At 44.1% G+C, this 14,835-nt stretch overlaps 1 protein-coding gene across 16 annotated transcripts in view; it reads left to right on the forward strand.

The window, feature by feature from the left end:
- The window catches only part of KCNMA1 (potassium calcium-activated channel subfamily M alpha 1), an 881,172-nt gene that overhangs the window by 671,978 nt on the left and 194,359 nt on the right, over positions 1 to 14,835 (forward strand). For all 16 annotated transcript variants that reach the window (XM_039482435.1, XM_039482436.1, XM_039482437.1 and 13 more), the window contains exon 10: positions 14,197 to 14,307. In XM_039482435.1, the coding sequence (XP_039338369.1) occupies positions 14,197 to 14,307 (111 nt within the window). The remainder of the gene's footprint in view (positions 1 to 14,196; positions 14,308 to 14,835) is intronic.

Genomic DNA, 14,835 nt, shown 5'->3' on the forward strand with positions numbered 1-14,835 from the left:
CTACTGACTGGTAGCTGTCTGGCGTGGCAAGTTTCCAGAGGGCTATGGCCACTCGCTTCTGCACACTCAGAGCTGCTTGCATGTGGGTGTCCTTGTGCTTCAGGGCAGGGGACAGCAAGTCACACAGTTCAAGGAAAGTGCCCTTATGCATCCTGAAGTTTCGCAGCCACTGTGATTCATCCCAGACCTGCAGCACTATGCGGTCCCACCAGTCCGTGCTTGTTTCCCGGGCCCAGAATCGCCGTCCCATAGCATGAACCTGACCCATTGCCACCATGATCTCCATGGCGCGGCGTACCGTGCTTTCTGAGAGGTCTGTGCCACTCTGAGACTTCATGTCCTCACCGCGCTGCCGGAGCCTCCTCGCCCGATTTCCCATCTGACTGTTGAAGAGGTGGACAATAAGGTGCAAGGAGTTGACAACGGCCATAAGTGCAGCGATGATCGCAGCGGGCTCCATGATCGCAGTGGAGTGCTGTGGCGTCCGCGCTGTCACTAACAGGAAAAGTGTGCAAACTGATTTCCCACCGGCGGGAGTGACGGTTGAATGCTGACAGTTACCCAAGACCACCCTCAACACAGTTTTCCCCCCAGCATGCATTGGGGGGAAATCCCAGAATTCAAATGGGCAGTGGGGAGTGCAGGAACTGTGGGATAGCTTCCCACAGTGCACCACTTCCAAAGTCGACGCTGGCCCCGTTAGTGTGGACTCACAAAGTCGAATTAGTGTCCTTAGTGTGGATACACAAATTCGACTTTGTAAGGTCGATTCCACAAATTCGAATTAAGTTGAATCGAACTACTCTTGTAGTGTAGACATACCCTTAGTGTATATAAAAAAAATAGTATATCCAGTCTCTGATGAGAATCATAGATAGTTTTTACTGGAGCAGAGTGATGCTGATATGTTTGTATAGGGAAAATATAAACATTTGGTACTACCAAACTCCCCTCACCTTACAATGATAGAATACAGGTAGGCTCATCAAGCACCCCACTGTGTTTCATTTCCAACTATATCATCCTGCTACTATTGTGCAGAGAGAGGATGGTCAGTAGACAAAGGCATGACTAGAAGACTAAGCAGGAAGTTAGAAAAGAGATTAAAGCAGATGCATTTGATATAAATATTATGGTTTTAAAGAGACATCTAGATCAATATCTGCCATATTTCATTAACATACTTGACAAAATGAATACAATATATTCAGAGAATGCTGAATGGAATTTTCAGTTCATTCTCTCTGATTTATTATGACAGAATAGGTAGGGTGATTTCCCCCCCACCAAGTTCTTTATATTTCTTCCAATAAAAATTGATATAACTTCTCCAAAAATAAACAGCCAAGACGTTTGCATTTCATATTGGCTTCTCCGGAGGAGGCACAAGTAAAGAGAAAGGAGATCTGTTTTGCAGAATCTTGTTTGGGATGGAGCTGTTTTCATTTACAGTGCAGTTTACATGGATTAACTGTGTGTTCTTAATTATCTCACTTCAGGAATCTGGATGTTTTAGTTATCCTTTTTCTTTGCCTTAACGCACTGTACATTTGGTGATAATGGTATTGGTTTAAGGACCTTTTATCAGAATTTTAACTTATTTTGTAAGGAACCAGTGACTCTCTAAAAGATAATATAACCAAGTGAACAAATATACACAAGTGAACAAATTCCGTCCCTGATCATGCAAAGGGATTCACCCATGCAGAGCCCTATCATACAATAGTAATGTATACTATTCTTATAATGCTAATAATAATTTTGAGTTTGGAAATTCTGAGGAAATGAGAGGTGGTGAATTAGGCTATGTCCTTGAGAAAACAATGGACTCCCAGAGGCATAGAGAATCTGTGTAAAGGGAGTCTATAGCTCGAGCTGCTTGGCTCCTTCAGCCTCCAAGTAAGCCTTTGCTCTTTCCGCTGCTTCCACCCCCAGAAGACTGCCAAAACTACTTCATCCAAGTTTGAACTCCCACAGGCAGAACCTGCAAGAACTGCTCTAAAATAATTAGGTCCATGGCTTTCCCCAGAGAGTTTGTCTCCAGAGTCAGCCACCGATCAGCCAGGTCCTGCAACCTCTGGGCTACCACACAGGGTTGTGCTCCCCATGGAAATGGGTCAATGTGGAACTTATGTCAGTATGCTTCTGGTGTCAGTCCTAATCTATCTAATGTGGCTGCTTTCAATTCGGGGTATAAATTTGACTGTGGGCTACTCAGAGCAGTATAACCAGCTTGAGCCTCCCCAATGAGAAATGGTGTCATGCTGGCTGTGTAAGTGGAATCTTCCATGCCTTCCACACAGGCGGCCCACTCAAAGACTCAGAGAAGGGCCTCAGCATTGTTCTCAGGCCCAACTTTCCCAACACCAGGAGAGGCCTGCCCTGTCCTAGTACTGGAAATATCTCTAGTTGCTGTAAAAACTGTTCCAGTTGTTGATGTTGAGACTCCTGATACTGCTGCTGGGTGGCAAAGTACCTCAGCCTGCTTTTGTTGACTTTTCAAAAGTTGCAGGAGGAGCATCTGAGTCTTGCTGCCTTCTGTGAATAAGCAGACAATGTCCTCCTCCTGCATTGACTGTTGTTCTCAGTTTCCATTTCCCTCCTGGGTGGGCAGAGGTCACGAATCCTGCCAAGTACACCAATTGCAGAGGAGCTGCCTCCTGCCGAGTGCCCCTTTGTGGCCAGGGGTCAGTTTGCAGGCTCCTTTTCCCAGTTATCCCCCTCCTGCGGGGCCCATAAGAACTCCATACAGTCTGGGTACGTCTACACTACGGGATTATTCCGATTTTACATAAACCGGTTTAGTAAAACAGATTGTATAAAATCGAGTGCATGTGGCCACACTAAGCACATTAATTCGGTGGTGTGCGTCCACGGTCCGAGGCTAGCATCGATTTCTGGAGCGTTGCACTGTGGGTAACTATTCCGTAGCTATCCCATAGTTCCCGCAGTCTCCCCTGCCCCTTGGAATTCTGGGTTGAGATCCCAGTGCCTGATGGGGCAAAAATCATTGTCGCGGGTGGTTCTGGGTAAATGTTGTCAATCATTCCTTCTTCCGGGAAAGCAATGGCAGACAATCATTTCGTGCACTTTTTCCCTGGATTGCCCTGGCAGACGCCATAGCATGGCAACCATGGAGCCTGTTTTGCCTCTTGTCACTGTCACCGTATGTGTAATAGATGCCGCTGACAGAGGCGATTCAGCAGCGCTACACAGCAGCATTCATTTGCTTTTGCATGATAGCAGAGATGGTTATCAGCCGTTCTGTACCATCTACCATACCCTTGTAAATTGGCTATGAGATGACGGTTACCAGTCCTTTTGTGCTGTATCCTCTGCTGCTATCATGAGTGCCCCTGGCTGAGATCGGCCGGGGGCGCAAAAGACAAAAATGGGAATGACTTCCCGAGTCAATCCCTCCTTTATTGTATCTTAAAATAGAATCAGTCCTGCCTAGAATATGGGGCAAGTGTACTAGAGAACCAGTGTATCAGAGAACCAGAGAGCACAGCCCCTCCATGTCAGATCCCGCAGAAATGATGAGCTGCATGCCATTCACAGGGGGTGCCCCTGCAACAACCCCACCTGTTGATTCCCTCCTCCCCCCGCCTTCCTGGGCTACTGTTGCAGTGTCCCCCCATTTGTGTGATGAAGTAATAAAGAATGCAGGAATAAGAAACAGTGACTTGTTAGTGAGATAAAATGAGGGGAAGGCAGCCTCCAGCTGCTATGATAGTCCAGACAGGACATTAAGCAGTGTGGGGGAGAGGAGCCCAGCATCCCGTTGCTATGATAGTCCAGGCAGTACAGAATCTTTTCTTTACACATGAAGGGCGGGGGCTGATGGAGCTCAGCCCCCTATTGCTATGATGAAGATGGTTACCAGCCATTCTGTACCATCTACTGGGAATGACCAGGAGTTTTTTTACCCAGGCGCCCTCGGCTGACCTCACCTGAGGCCAGCCAGGAGCACTCACAGGCTGATGATGAGGACGGGTACCAGTCATATTGCACCATCTACCACCAGTGAGGGGGAAAGAGGATACTGCAATTGAGTGCCGCAGCATCGCGTGTACCAGCAGCATTCAGTAGACATAGGGTGACATTTAGAAGAGTCAAGAGACAATTTTTTTCCCTTTTACTTCTGGGGGTGTAAATTGACGAGCTATGCCCTGAACCACCGCGGACAATGTGTTTGACCCTACAGGCATTTGGAGCTCAGCCAAGAATGCAAATGCTTTTCGGAGACTGCAGGAACTGTGGGATAGCTTGAGTCCTCAGTCCCCCCTCCCTCCATGAGCATCCATTTGATTCTTTGGCTTTCCGTTACGCTTGTCACGCAGCAGTGCGCTGAGTCCCTGCTATGGCGTCTGTCTGGAGATTTTTTAAAAATGCTTTGGAATTTCGTCTTCTGTAACGGAGCTCTGATAGAACAGATTTGTCTGCCCATACAGCGATCACATCCGTACGGTCCATGCTGGAGCTCTTTTTGGATTTTGATTTCAGACTGCATCGCCACCCGTGCAGATCGGAGCTCCACGCTGGGCAAACAGGAAATGATATTCAAAAGTTCGCGGGGCTTTTCCTGTCTACCTGGCCACTGCATCCGAGTTCAGATTGCTGTCCAGAGCGGTCAGTGGTGCACTGTGGGATACCGCCCGGAGGCCAATACCATCGATTTGCGGCCACACTAACCCTAAACCGATATGGTAATACAGATATTAGCGCTACTCCTCTCGTTAGGGAGGAGTACAGAAACCGGTTTAAAGAGCCCTTTATATCGATATAAAGGGCCTCTTAGTGTGGACGGGTGTGGCGTTAAATCGGTTTAACGCTCCTAAAACCGATTTAAACGCATAGTGTAGACCAGGCCTCTCTCTTGTGGCTAACAGTGCCTCCACCTGGGGCTGGTTTAATAACAGGAATGGTTCAAATAATCCTCAGAGTCCCAAAATAAAGCCCATGACCATAGCACAAATGTTCAAACTTAGCCCTGGTTCTTCTGTCACACACAGACTTCTTCGGTCCCAGTCTGCTCCACCCAAAGCCCACCAGTCCCAGCCCCTCTGGCCCTGACTTCCTTCTCCTGTCAGCTCCACCCTGCAGCTTCCTGCTGCTCTGTATAAGGAAGCCCCTCATGCAACACAGGGTTGGCTAGCCTCAGCCCTTATGGGGTGAGCCACCTTGCTTACAGATCCTTTTGCAGGACAAGGACCTCACATGCTATGAAATTACATTGATTTATTAGAGCAGTTTCATCACTGGTGTAATTCCACTGAAGACACTGATATTACAGAAATAGGATGAATTTAATCTCCATGAACACTTAACAATAACACAAATATCTAAAATATTCAACCCACCCTTGTTTCTTTTTCAAAAATGTAAACAATCAAAATAATTTGTTTAAATTAATATTATGAAAAATGATATCAAAGCTTTAATTCAACCTTTCATTCAGGTTAAAAATTATGGCCCAAATTCTGGGATGCATCTGAGTTATCACAAGGAAAGTTGAAATCTGACTGTTACTTATAAAATAATTATTTATTTGTGTTACTAATTGTTGAAAGGAAAATAGAAAATAGGTTTTAAAATCCAATTTACTTTTGACCCATTTATGGTGGTGTTTTACATTTCTGTGTTACTCAAAGAAATGTTATCACTCCATTTATATAGCCAGGTTCAGTGTCTTGTTCTAATGCACTAGCCACTGCTCCTCTTTTATAATCTGATTCACTTAGTCCCACATGATATCCCTTTGAAGATGCTGCATGAGTGCTAGTATCAACCGGTGTAGATGAAATTGCAGGATCAGGACCTATAACATAGTGCTATAGTGCTTGAGTTTTCAGCACTGCAAGGTGAATTTTTAAGTTGGGAAATTTTTAAAGTGGAAAACTTTTCCACTGAAACTTGAAAGTATAATACAACAAAGTAATTTTGATTACTACTGTGTTAGATTTTGGGACTCTTTTTTAAACCAAAGCCTATATTTCAGACTAAATTTATTGGTAATGCCTCTTAAAGCATACTCCCATCAAAGCAAGTCTGTTAGCCCAGATTCTGAATTACTACAACGTTATTTTACTATCAATCAATTCTAACTCAATTCAAAACACTTTCAATATGTTGGCTTTTAAAAAAAAATTACTGTATGGAAAAAAATGGGTGGTGTAGGGAAAGGAAATGATTATAGGCACAGAAAGGGGAAGCTGTAAATCTTCAAATCAGATACAGGACAGATTGGAACAATATGGGTTTTTCCAATGTTTCTAAGATAATGTACCTAATAACTCTCCTTGGGCAAGAAGGCAATCTGTTTTCAATCAATCTCTCTCCTAAGCAAAAATATCACTTATGTTAAAGGGAGATTTTTAGTTATTTATTTATTCTGAAACCAGAAGATTCCCTTTCCCAATTGTTCTGAATTGTATCCGGCAACTAGTACAATATAAGAAAAAGCAAAGATGCAGGGGACAGATAATGAACTTGTGTGTGTAAGGAATACATAGCTCCAATGCATTCTGCCACCTTTGCATGATCCCTGTCCTTGCGCTATTGTACAAGAAATCTATGTTCCTGTTTTTCCACTGCCTTGAGCCTTTTGTAGTACTATACACCAGGGTAAAGTGATACTGAATCAGAATTATGACACTTTATGCATGACTAAATGACTGTCCGAGCTGCAAAGCAATTGAGAATCTAACCTTATTCCTGAATTTCTGCTGTAGTAGACCACCTCCATATTGCAACCAAGTTGTCTGATGGCTTTACAGCCAGTATCTGGTCTTCAGTTTGCTCTTATAAAATGTGGAAGCTAATTAAAAACATAAAAAGTTACTGTTCTATGAGTTAAAGTATGTCTTCAGTCCCACCTTTCATCCAGGAAGGAAATATCTTTTTTTGTGCAAGAACTCAGTATTGTTCTATGGAATTGCCCCTGGAAGTCTTTGCAGAGCAAGTGGAATCTGAAGTGTTAAGGACTGTAAAAAGCAATAATAAAACGCAGTTACTTAAAGAAATTTTCCTGTTACCATAAATATTATACCAATTAAACAAGACAAAAAATGCAACTGCTAAATAGGTATGGGCAAATAAGTCCCACTTACTGAGACTTAGGATCAAAATTACTTATTTTTTGCTATTATTTTTCATTTTCTTGTGCCTTTGCAATTCTGGGTGCTTCTGGGGAATACATGCAGGAAGAGTGCCTGAATACCACAAGAAAAATACTTCTTCCAAAGCTGTTACTTCAATTTGGCAGACGCAGGATGTTCAGAATTTACATATAATGTTCTCTTAAGCATCAAGAATGAGTGTATCCAAACACAAACTCTGAAACTTTTGAGGTTTGCTCATCACTAATTTGTAAGTTTTTTACTTATGAACTAGGTTCACCCGGATATGATGTAGTGGAAAGTCAGACTTGAGGTGATTTGTGAGGCGTAATTCATCTGTGACTCTTGCAAGGCTAACCTATGCAACCTCAAAAGTGGCTAGGAAAGGGGCCCCTGCCCCACCTGCACTCTGAACTAATACTCTGCCCATACACAGCCCCTAATTACCCCCTCCCTGCACCCTGAGCAGTTTTCATACTTTTTGAACTGTGTCCCCCCTTTGAGTTATATTTTTGGTTGCATTCCCCCACAGGCTAGTCAGGCTGGGTGGCCTCCTGAGTGAATCAGGGGGTGGAGGTGGTGCTCCTTCCGGGGACCCCACTGTGCAGAGCTGGCTCAAGCCCCGCCAGCCCCTGCCCCCCCCCAAATAGAAGTAAAACCATGCCTATGCCTAAGGGTTCCCCCCTCCCCAGCCCGGAGCCCTGAGTTCCCCGCATCCCTGCTGGGCTCTGGCATTTTTATAGCATGTTGAGGGGGGCCTCAGCAAGAAAAAGGTTGAGAACTCCTGCATTAGTGGGATAAATAGAGGGAGGGAGAGGAGTTATTTAAGTTAAGTGGTCATGTGGACACAAGAACAAGTGGATATAAACTAGACATCAACAAGTTTAGGCTTGAAATTAGACAAGGGTATCTAACCATCAGAGGAGTGAAGTTCTGGAACAGCCTCCAGAGAGGAAAAGTGGGGGTAAAAAAACCCAACTGGCTTTAAGACTGTGCTTGATAAGTTTGTGTGATGAAGCTGCCTACAATGGCATGGAGCCAGTCTGCAATTGCTAGCAGAAAATATCTCCAATAGTTGGTGAGGGATACTAGATGGGGAGATGATTTGAGGACTTCAGTCACTCAGTTAGTGGTTATGGGTCTATTACAGGAGTAGATGGGTGAGATTCTGTGGCCTGCGATGTTCAGGAGATCAGACTAGGTGATCATGATGGTCCCTTCTGGCCTTAAAGTCTATGACTGCCCCAAAAGCAATAGACAACATGGTACCAGACGTGGAGTTGAGTTTAACTGTCCCTGTAAAAAAGGGAAGCCCTCCCCCAACAAACTACACATTTTTTGTTTTTGCTGATATATATGTAAGAGAATTATGGAGGTGAATCAGCTTCTACAATGGCTGGTTGATTCAGAAGCACAGCAACAACATAGGCAGCAACAACTGTTTGAACAGATGGCATTTCACCAACAACAGTTACAGGAAATGGTGTACCTGGTGCTGGCTACTACTCCAGATGGTGTTGCTACTATACGGAATGCATGTCCTATACTTCAGGGTACTGTGACATTTCCCCAGATGATGACCAGTAGTCATTCTTGGTAATTTTCACAGTGTCTCATGGCCCTCAGCCCAGTGGGCAATCTGGCTTGCTCCACTCCTCATTGGGGAAGCCCAGGCAACATACTGGGGACTTGACACAGCAGCCTAGGACAATGAACAGGTGAAGGCTGCCATATTGAACTGTGAAGATATATACCATCAGCAGTTCCATCATGAGCAGTATCATGCTCCACCTCCTCAAAAACATGGCCACGGATGATCACCCAAAGGCTAAAGGACTTTTGCTGGTGTTCGTTAAAGCCAGAGTCTCATATGGAACCCTAGGTAGCAGAACTCATAGTTATGGACCAGTTTGTACAGATTTCTCCACTGGGGGAGGAAGATTGGGTTTGCAGTCAGTGACCAGTAACCTTAGTAGATGCCACCCATATGCACTCTTGTGGAGGACTACATGGCTGCTCACACCATTCACTGGCCCTCTGCTGCTGAAGTACCGACACCATGCACACTGAAGAAAGAAACTGAGTAACCATAGGTGGGGGTGGCCCATATTGGGTAAACCCAAGAAAATCCAAATGACTGGCTGATTGTCAGGCAGCATAGGTAACTAGCACTCCTCTCAGGGTTCATGGGTAAGTTTCCCCTGAGACAGCAGGGTCTATGACTTTAAATGCCCTGCCCAGCCCCCTCCCCCATACCAACACAGGAACAAGTGCCCAGAGAAGTTCAGAAAGAGGACAAAGTCACTAGAAAGACAAGGGATAGATTTGATAGTTTGTTACTCCTATGGAGAACAGGCACATAGGTTTTGTGACTGCCTTTAGATGAAGTGTAATTTTGGGCAGATCTGGACAGGAGAGAATAGAGCCCAGAAAAAAGCCCCATGGGAACTCACAATATCAGAGGTGAATGGCCAAGAAACACTGGCCCTTGTAGACTTGGGGTGTGACCATACATTTGTATGGGAGTGGAAACTGGAACAGTAGGGAAGCTGGCAAAGGGGGAAATCCCCATTAAATGCACACATGGAGATATCCTTGGGTATCCCAGCATGACAGTAAAATTGACTGTTGATGGGAACAAAGGCAAAATGAAGGTATGTGTGTGTCTGGATTTCCTACCCAGTGGTATTAGGCCAAGACTGGACATATTTCCTTGAACTATTACTGAAGCTTCCCTTAGCACAGGAGCCTGACGTTGACATTCCAAAAGAAATGTTAGGGGTCTGGTTCCATTTTAAGGACTCTGACCTACTTCCCTCCCAGCCTAGCAGGAAAATGTTCTGGATTGAAAGGAAAGAGCAGAGAGAGGTGGCCCCCCTCCACAGACATAATGGAGACCACAGACTCTATAGTTGATCCAGACACTGCAGAAGATTCCAAAGAAGGGCCTTCCATGGCCCTAAATGAGACACCCCATCAGCAACTGGACTCAGGGAAGCTAACAGACTTCTCAGATTTCCATGTGGAGCAAAAAACCAAGAAGACTTTGAGATGGGACTTCAAACAAGTAGCAGTGATAGATGATGAGGACGTGGACCCCCCACCCACCCTTCTGAAGGCTGAATAGTACCCTTATTTTGCCATTAAGACAGACTTGTTCTATTGCATAGACCAGGACAGGCAGACACAAGAGATACAGATGCAGTTACTAGTGCCCCAGTATATCGTTGCAAGATCCTGCATTTTACACACCCATGCTCGGGTGTCCCTAAACCTCTGACTGCCAGAACTTGGAGCTGGATGACATGGGGTGGATAACTCAATAATTTCCCCCTTCTGTTCATTCCCTCTGAAGCATTAGGGACCAGCCATGGTCAGAAGACAGGATACTGGGCTAGATGGACCATTGGTCTGACCCAATATGGCCATTCTTATTTTCTTAAGAAGCTCACAGAGAGACAAAGGAAGACTGCAAGCCTTGGAATTTAAGGGCAGGTTGACTCATTTTAGGTTAAGTTGGTGGACTGGGCTAATTTGACATGAATAGAAGGGGACCAGTTAGGAGAAAGCTGGGGTCTCTAGAGAGAACTGCTCCAAGAGCAGTTGACACAAGCCTTGTTGCTGTCAGAGCAGCCTTTTGTTGAGACCCTTCTTTGCTGCTCTTTCTGAAACCCAGAGATGGTCAGAAGAGTTAGCAAAAAGTCTGTGCAAATCTCTAAAAGTTTTGCTTACAAGTAACTTATTGACTTCATGTTACTGTGACCACGATTTGTGTCTTTCAAAGGAAATATTGACCACTGTGAATGCTAGCACTTACCTCTGTGTTCAATCATTCTTGTTTACCTCAACCAGGAGCATTGTCTGCCTAAGTCTGACTACTTCCCCAAAAATAACATGGAGATATCTGTTCTGCTATGCTTATGTTCACAAAGAGAGAGCCTGGGATGAATGGATGAATCAGCCATGGGGACCTAGCCCTTAAAATCACATTTGTACTCTCCATTCATTTACATTGAGTAATGAGTTTGCTACACTTTCTGATCTGATGCAATATCTGATTTTAGTGTGCTGTTGTGTGCATATGAGAGAGACAGAGAGACTACTCTGCACTGATTAGGCCTCCACTGGAGTATTGTGTACAGTTCTGGGCGCCACATTTCAGGAAAGATGTGGAGATATTGGACGAAGTCCAGAGAAGAGCAACAAAAATGATTAAAGGTCTAGAAAACATGGCCTCTGAGGGAAGATGGAAAAAAAATGGGTTTCTTTAGTCTGGAAAAGAGAAGACTGAGAGGGGACATTTCAAGTACATAAAAGGTTGTTACAAGGAGGAGGGAGAAAAATTGTTGTTCTTAACTGCTGAGGATAGGACAAGAAGCAATGGGCTTAAATTGCAGCAAGGGAGGTTTAGGTGGGACATTTGGAAAAATTTCCTAATTGTCAGGGTGGTTAAGCACTGGAATAAATTGCCTAGGGAGGTTGTGTAATCTCCACCATTGGAGATTTTTAAGAGCAGGTTAGACAAACACCTGTCAGGGATGGTCTAGATGATACTTAGTCCTGCCATGAGTGCAGGGGGCTGGACTAGATGACCTCTCAAGGTCCCTTCCTCAGCTGAACTCTCATCTGCACCCGGCAAACACTGGGCAAAGCTGAAAGATGCTGCAGCCAAGAAGTAGTTTGCAGCTCCCCAACCAGTGACAATTTCTACACCAGCCCTGGCTCCAGCACAGAGGCTGCTATAAACTGCCAGGTTGTGAAGGCTCCACAGGGCAGCTCTCAAATCTCTTTTTGCACCAAAAATGGGTCAAATATTTGGTTTATTGTATTTGTTACATATTGCATGCTGATACAGTGCTTGGCACCTTATGGAACAGGGGAGAAAGTTTTTGTTTCCTGCTTTGAGAAGTTCACTATTTGAGAGTCCAGTGCTTCATCCATTTCTACCAAACATATAGCTTATGATGTGATGAAATCCTGTTGAAGCTAGGGCAGTCACTCACAGTAGCAAGCACTGCACCTGGCGAATAAGTATTTGTAGTACCAGGTCCTAATTAGACATAGTACAGCCTAAATATAATTGTATATAAACCATTACAAATTGAAGAAAAAAACAGTCTGTGATTTTTGTTGATTTTCTAATACTCCATGCGCTCATGACTTGGTGGGTTGTCATTGAAAGGCCAGATAAGAAGTGTTTGAGATAATTGTCTTCCTAAATTCAGATCTAAAGTCTTGTGCTAATGTATTTGTAAAAACAAAGTGGTAATAGTAAAGCAGTCCCCCAGGGTGTGCTGGATAAGTATAATACTTCATTGTGCTTTGCTTTCCTAGTCACTACCTGCACCACTGCAAAAGTAGTAGTACATGATGGTGATATTATTAACTGCATCATGCATATTATTGATTTATTTTTTGTTCTGCATCATTATCCTTTCACCAATGAGTTCATTGCATTATTTTCATATACTTAATCAAGCACCAAATTATGAAGCAAGGACAGGCTCTCATAATAGTCCCTTATGGTACATTACATAAGCGATTATTGCTGTTACCTATAATTTGTTGCTTCCAGCCAATGAGGTTTCTGCATTAATAGAATGCGCACAGAACAATTATGAAATAAGTAAAACTTGGGCAGTTTAAATTTTGCCCTTGAAATTACTTTGCTTCATTTTGGCCACCTGCTGGCAGCTTAGATGCAAGCCAACAAATAAATTGTGCCTTTGTTGCAATCAGCATATAGACTCAATCAGCTGTAATGAGGTCAGATTACTGAATGACTCTCTGCTACCTTAATAATTAAATTGAATCCACACTTCTACTGCCCTCTCTTTCCCTGACAGCTGCAAGAAATGTGGCAAGCAACAGCAGTAGCCAGGGGCGGCTCTAGGTATTTTGCCGCCCCAAGCACAGCAGGCAGGCTGCCTTCGGCGGCTTGCCTGCGGGAGGTCCCCGGTCCCACGGATTCGGCGGCGCGCCTATGGGAGGTCTGCCAAAGCTGCGGGACCAGCGGACCCTCGGCAGGCATGCCGCCGAAGGCAACCTGCCTGCCACCCTCGCGGTGACCGGCAGAGCGCCCCCTGTGATTTGCAACCCCAGGCACACGCTTGGCGTGCTGGTGCCTGGAGCCGCCCCTGGCAGTAGCAATGGAAGTACCCTAAACACCAGCACCTCCCATGTACTCATCTGACTAATGAAAGTCATGCTTTTGTCTGTGTTGTGGTAGAAACACTGAGCCACTGTGGAGCACGCTACCACAAGTACTTGGACAATACTTTACAATAAGTGGCTTAACAATCCATTAAGCAAGGGAGCAAAGAAAGGACACAACTTTAGACATTTCACTCGGCATGTAAGAAATCAATATATAGAAGTGGACACTGTTTCTGTGTTGCATATTTGGATTCTTCCTTTTGACATTTCTGGAAATTGCATGGAGCATAAGTGTGATAGCACTCTCTGTACGGACTCTGGTTCTGTGGGGGTGTTCCATTGCATTGCAGGATTAAAAAATGTCCACTTATTGTAAAAGGCTCCCACTGTAGGACTTATGGTAGAAAATGCAAGATTTCTCTTTTTATTGCTTATGGCCCATAACATGTCAAGCTTCTCACTAGCTTCACTGATATAACCGGGGAAATAAGTAGAATCATTTCAGGGAGATTTGTTGTCTCATTACATGATAAGCTCTATGTCATAAACAAAAAATTAAATAGTAAATCTTAGGAGAGGAGGTGGAAGGAGAAATATGACTCTGAAAGGGACTGGATAATACAGCATATAAGTGTATACATAAATAATAATATTTATTGTTAAATGCTTAAAAGCACTTGGCCAAATGGTTTTGCTTGTAATAGTCTTTTGCAGCATCAGGTGAGAGTCCATATGTATTTTCAATGTCAAAGTACCTTCTAGTATTGATGGTTTCCTTTGATGACTTCAGGGAATAGGTGTTGGAGAAGCATCAGGAAGAATGCTTCCCTTTTCAGCCAACAGCTCATTTTACCCTTTTTGTTTGCATGCTTGTTTGTTAGTTTTCCCTGCAAAAGTAACTGTAAGTTTTCTGTCACAGGCACATAGTTGTCTGTGGTCACATAACACTTGAAAGTGTGTCCAACTTCCTGAAGGACTTCCTGCACAAGGACAGGGATGATGTGAACGTGGAAATCGTCTTTCTGCATAAGTGAGTAATCTTTCCAACCGAAACCTTTCTTGCTGATCTAACTGGTCTGAGTGTGTCCTAAAGACTCCTTGGAGTCAGTGTTGGTTTGAGGGTAGAGCAGGGGATGATGAGACTGTTAAAGGGTCAAACTTATTCGGTGAAGTTAGACCAGAGATATATTTGACCTGTGGGGTGAAATCCTGACCCTTTTGAAATCAATGGCCAAATTCCTGTTGACTTTAATAGGACCAGGATTTCACCCTGGGTGTCAATTTGTGATGCTTCCACTAGTTTTTTTTATAAGTCTAAGATTGGGATTTAAGGAGTCTTACTCCTATTGAATTTCAGTGGGATTTAGGTGCCTGACTCTCATAAACTCTTTTTGACATTACCAGCCAAAATCTCTTTGAGTCTTGCTTTTCCCCTGTGTGAAATGTTAAAATACTTACCTAACATACAGCACAAACCAAACATGTATATAAGTGTGAACTACTATCTCTCCAGTTTATCATGACGACAAAAAGTCCAAGATTGCATTATGAAGTCACA

The sequence above is a fragment of the Mauremys reevesii genome, linkage group 7, assembly GCF_016161935.1.
Source record: "Mauremys reevesii isolate NIE-2019 linkage group 7, ASM1616193v1, whole genome shotgun sequence".
Lineage (NCBI taxonomy): Eukaryota > Metazoa > Chordata > Testudines > Geoemydidae > Mauremys > Mauremys reevesii.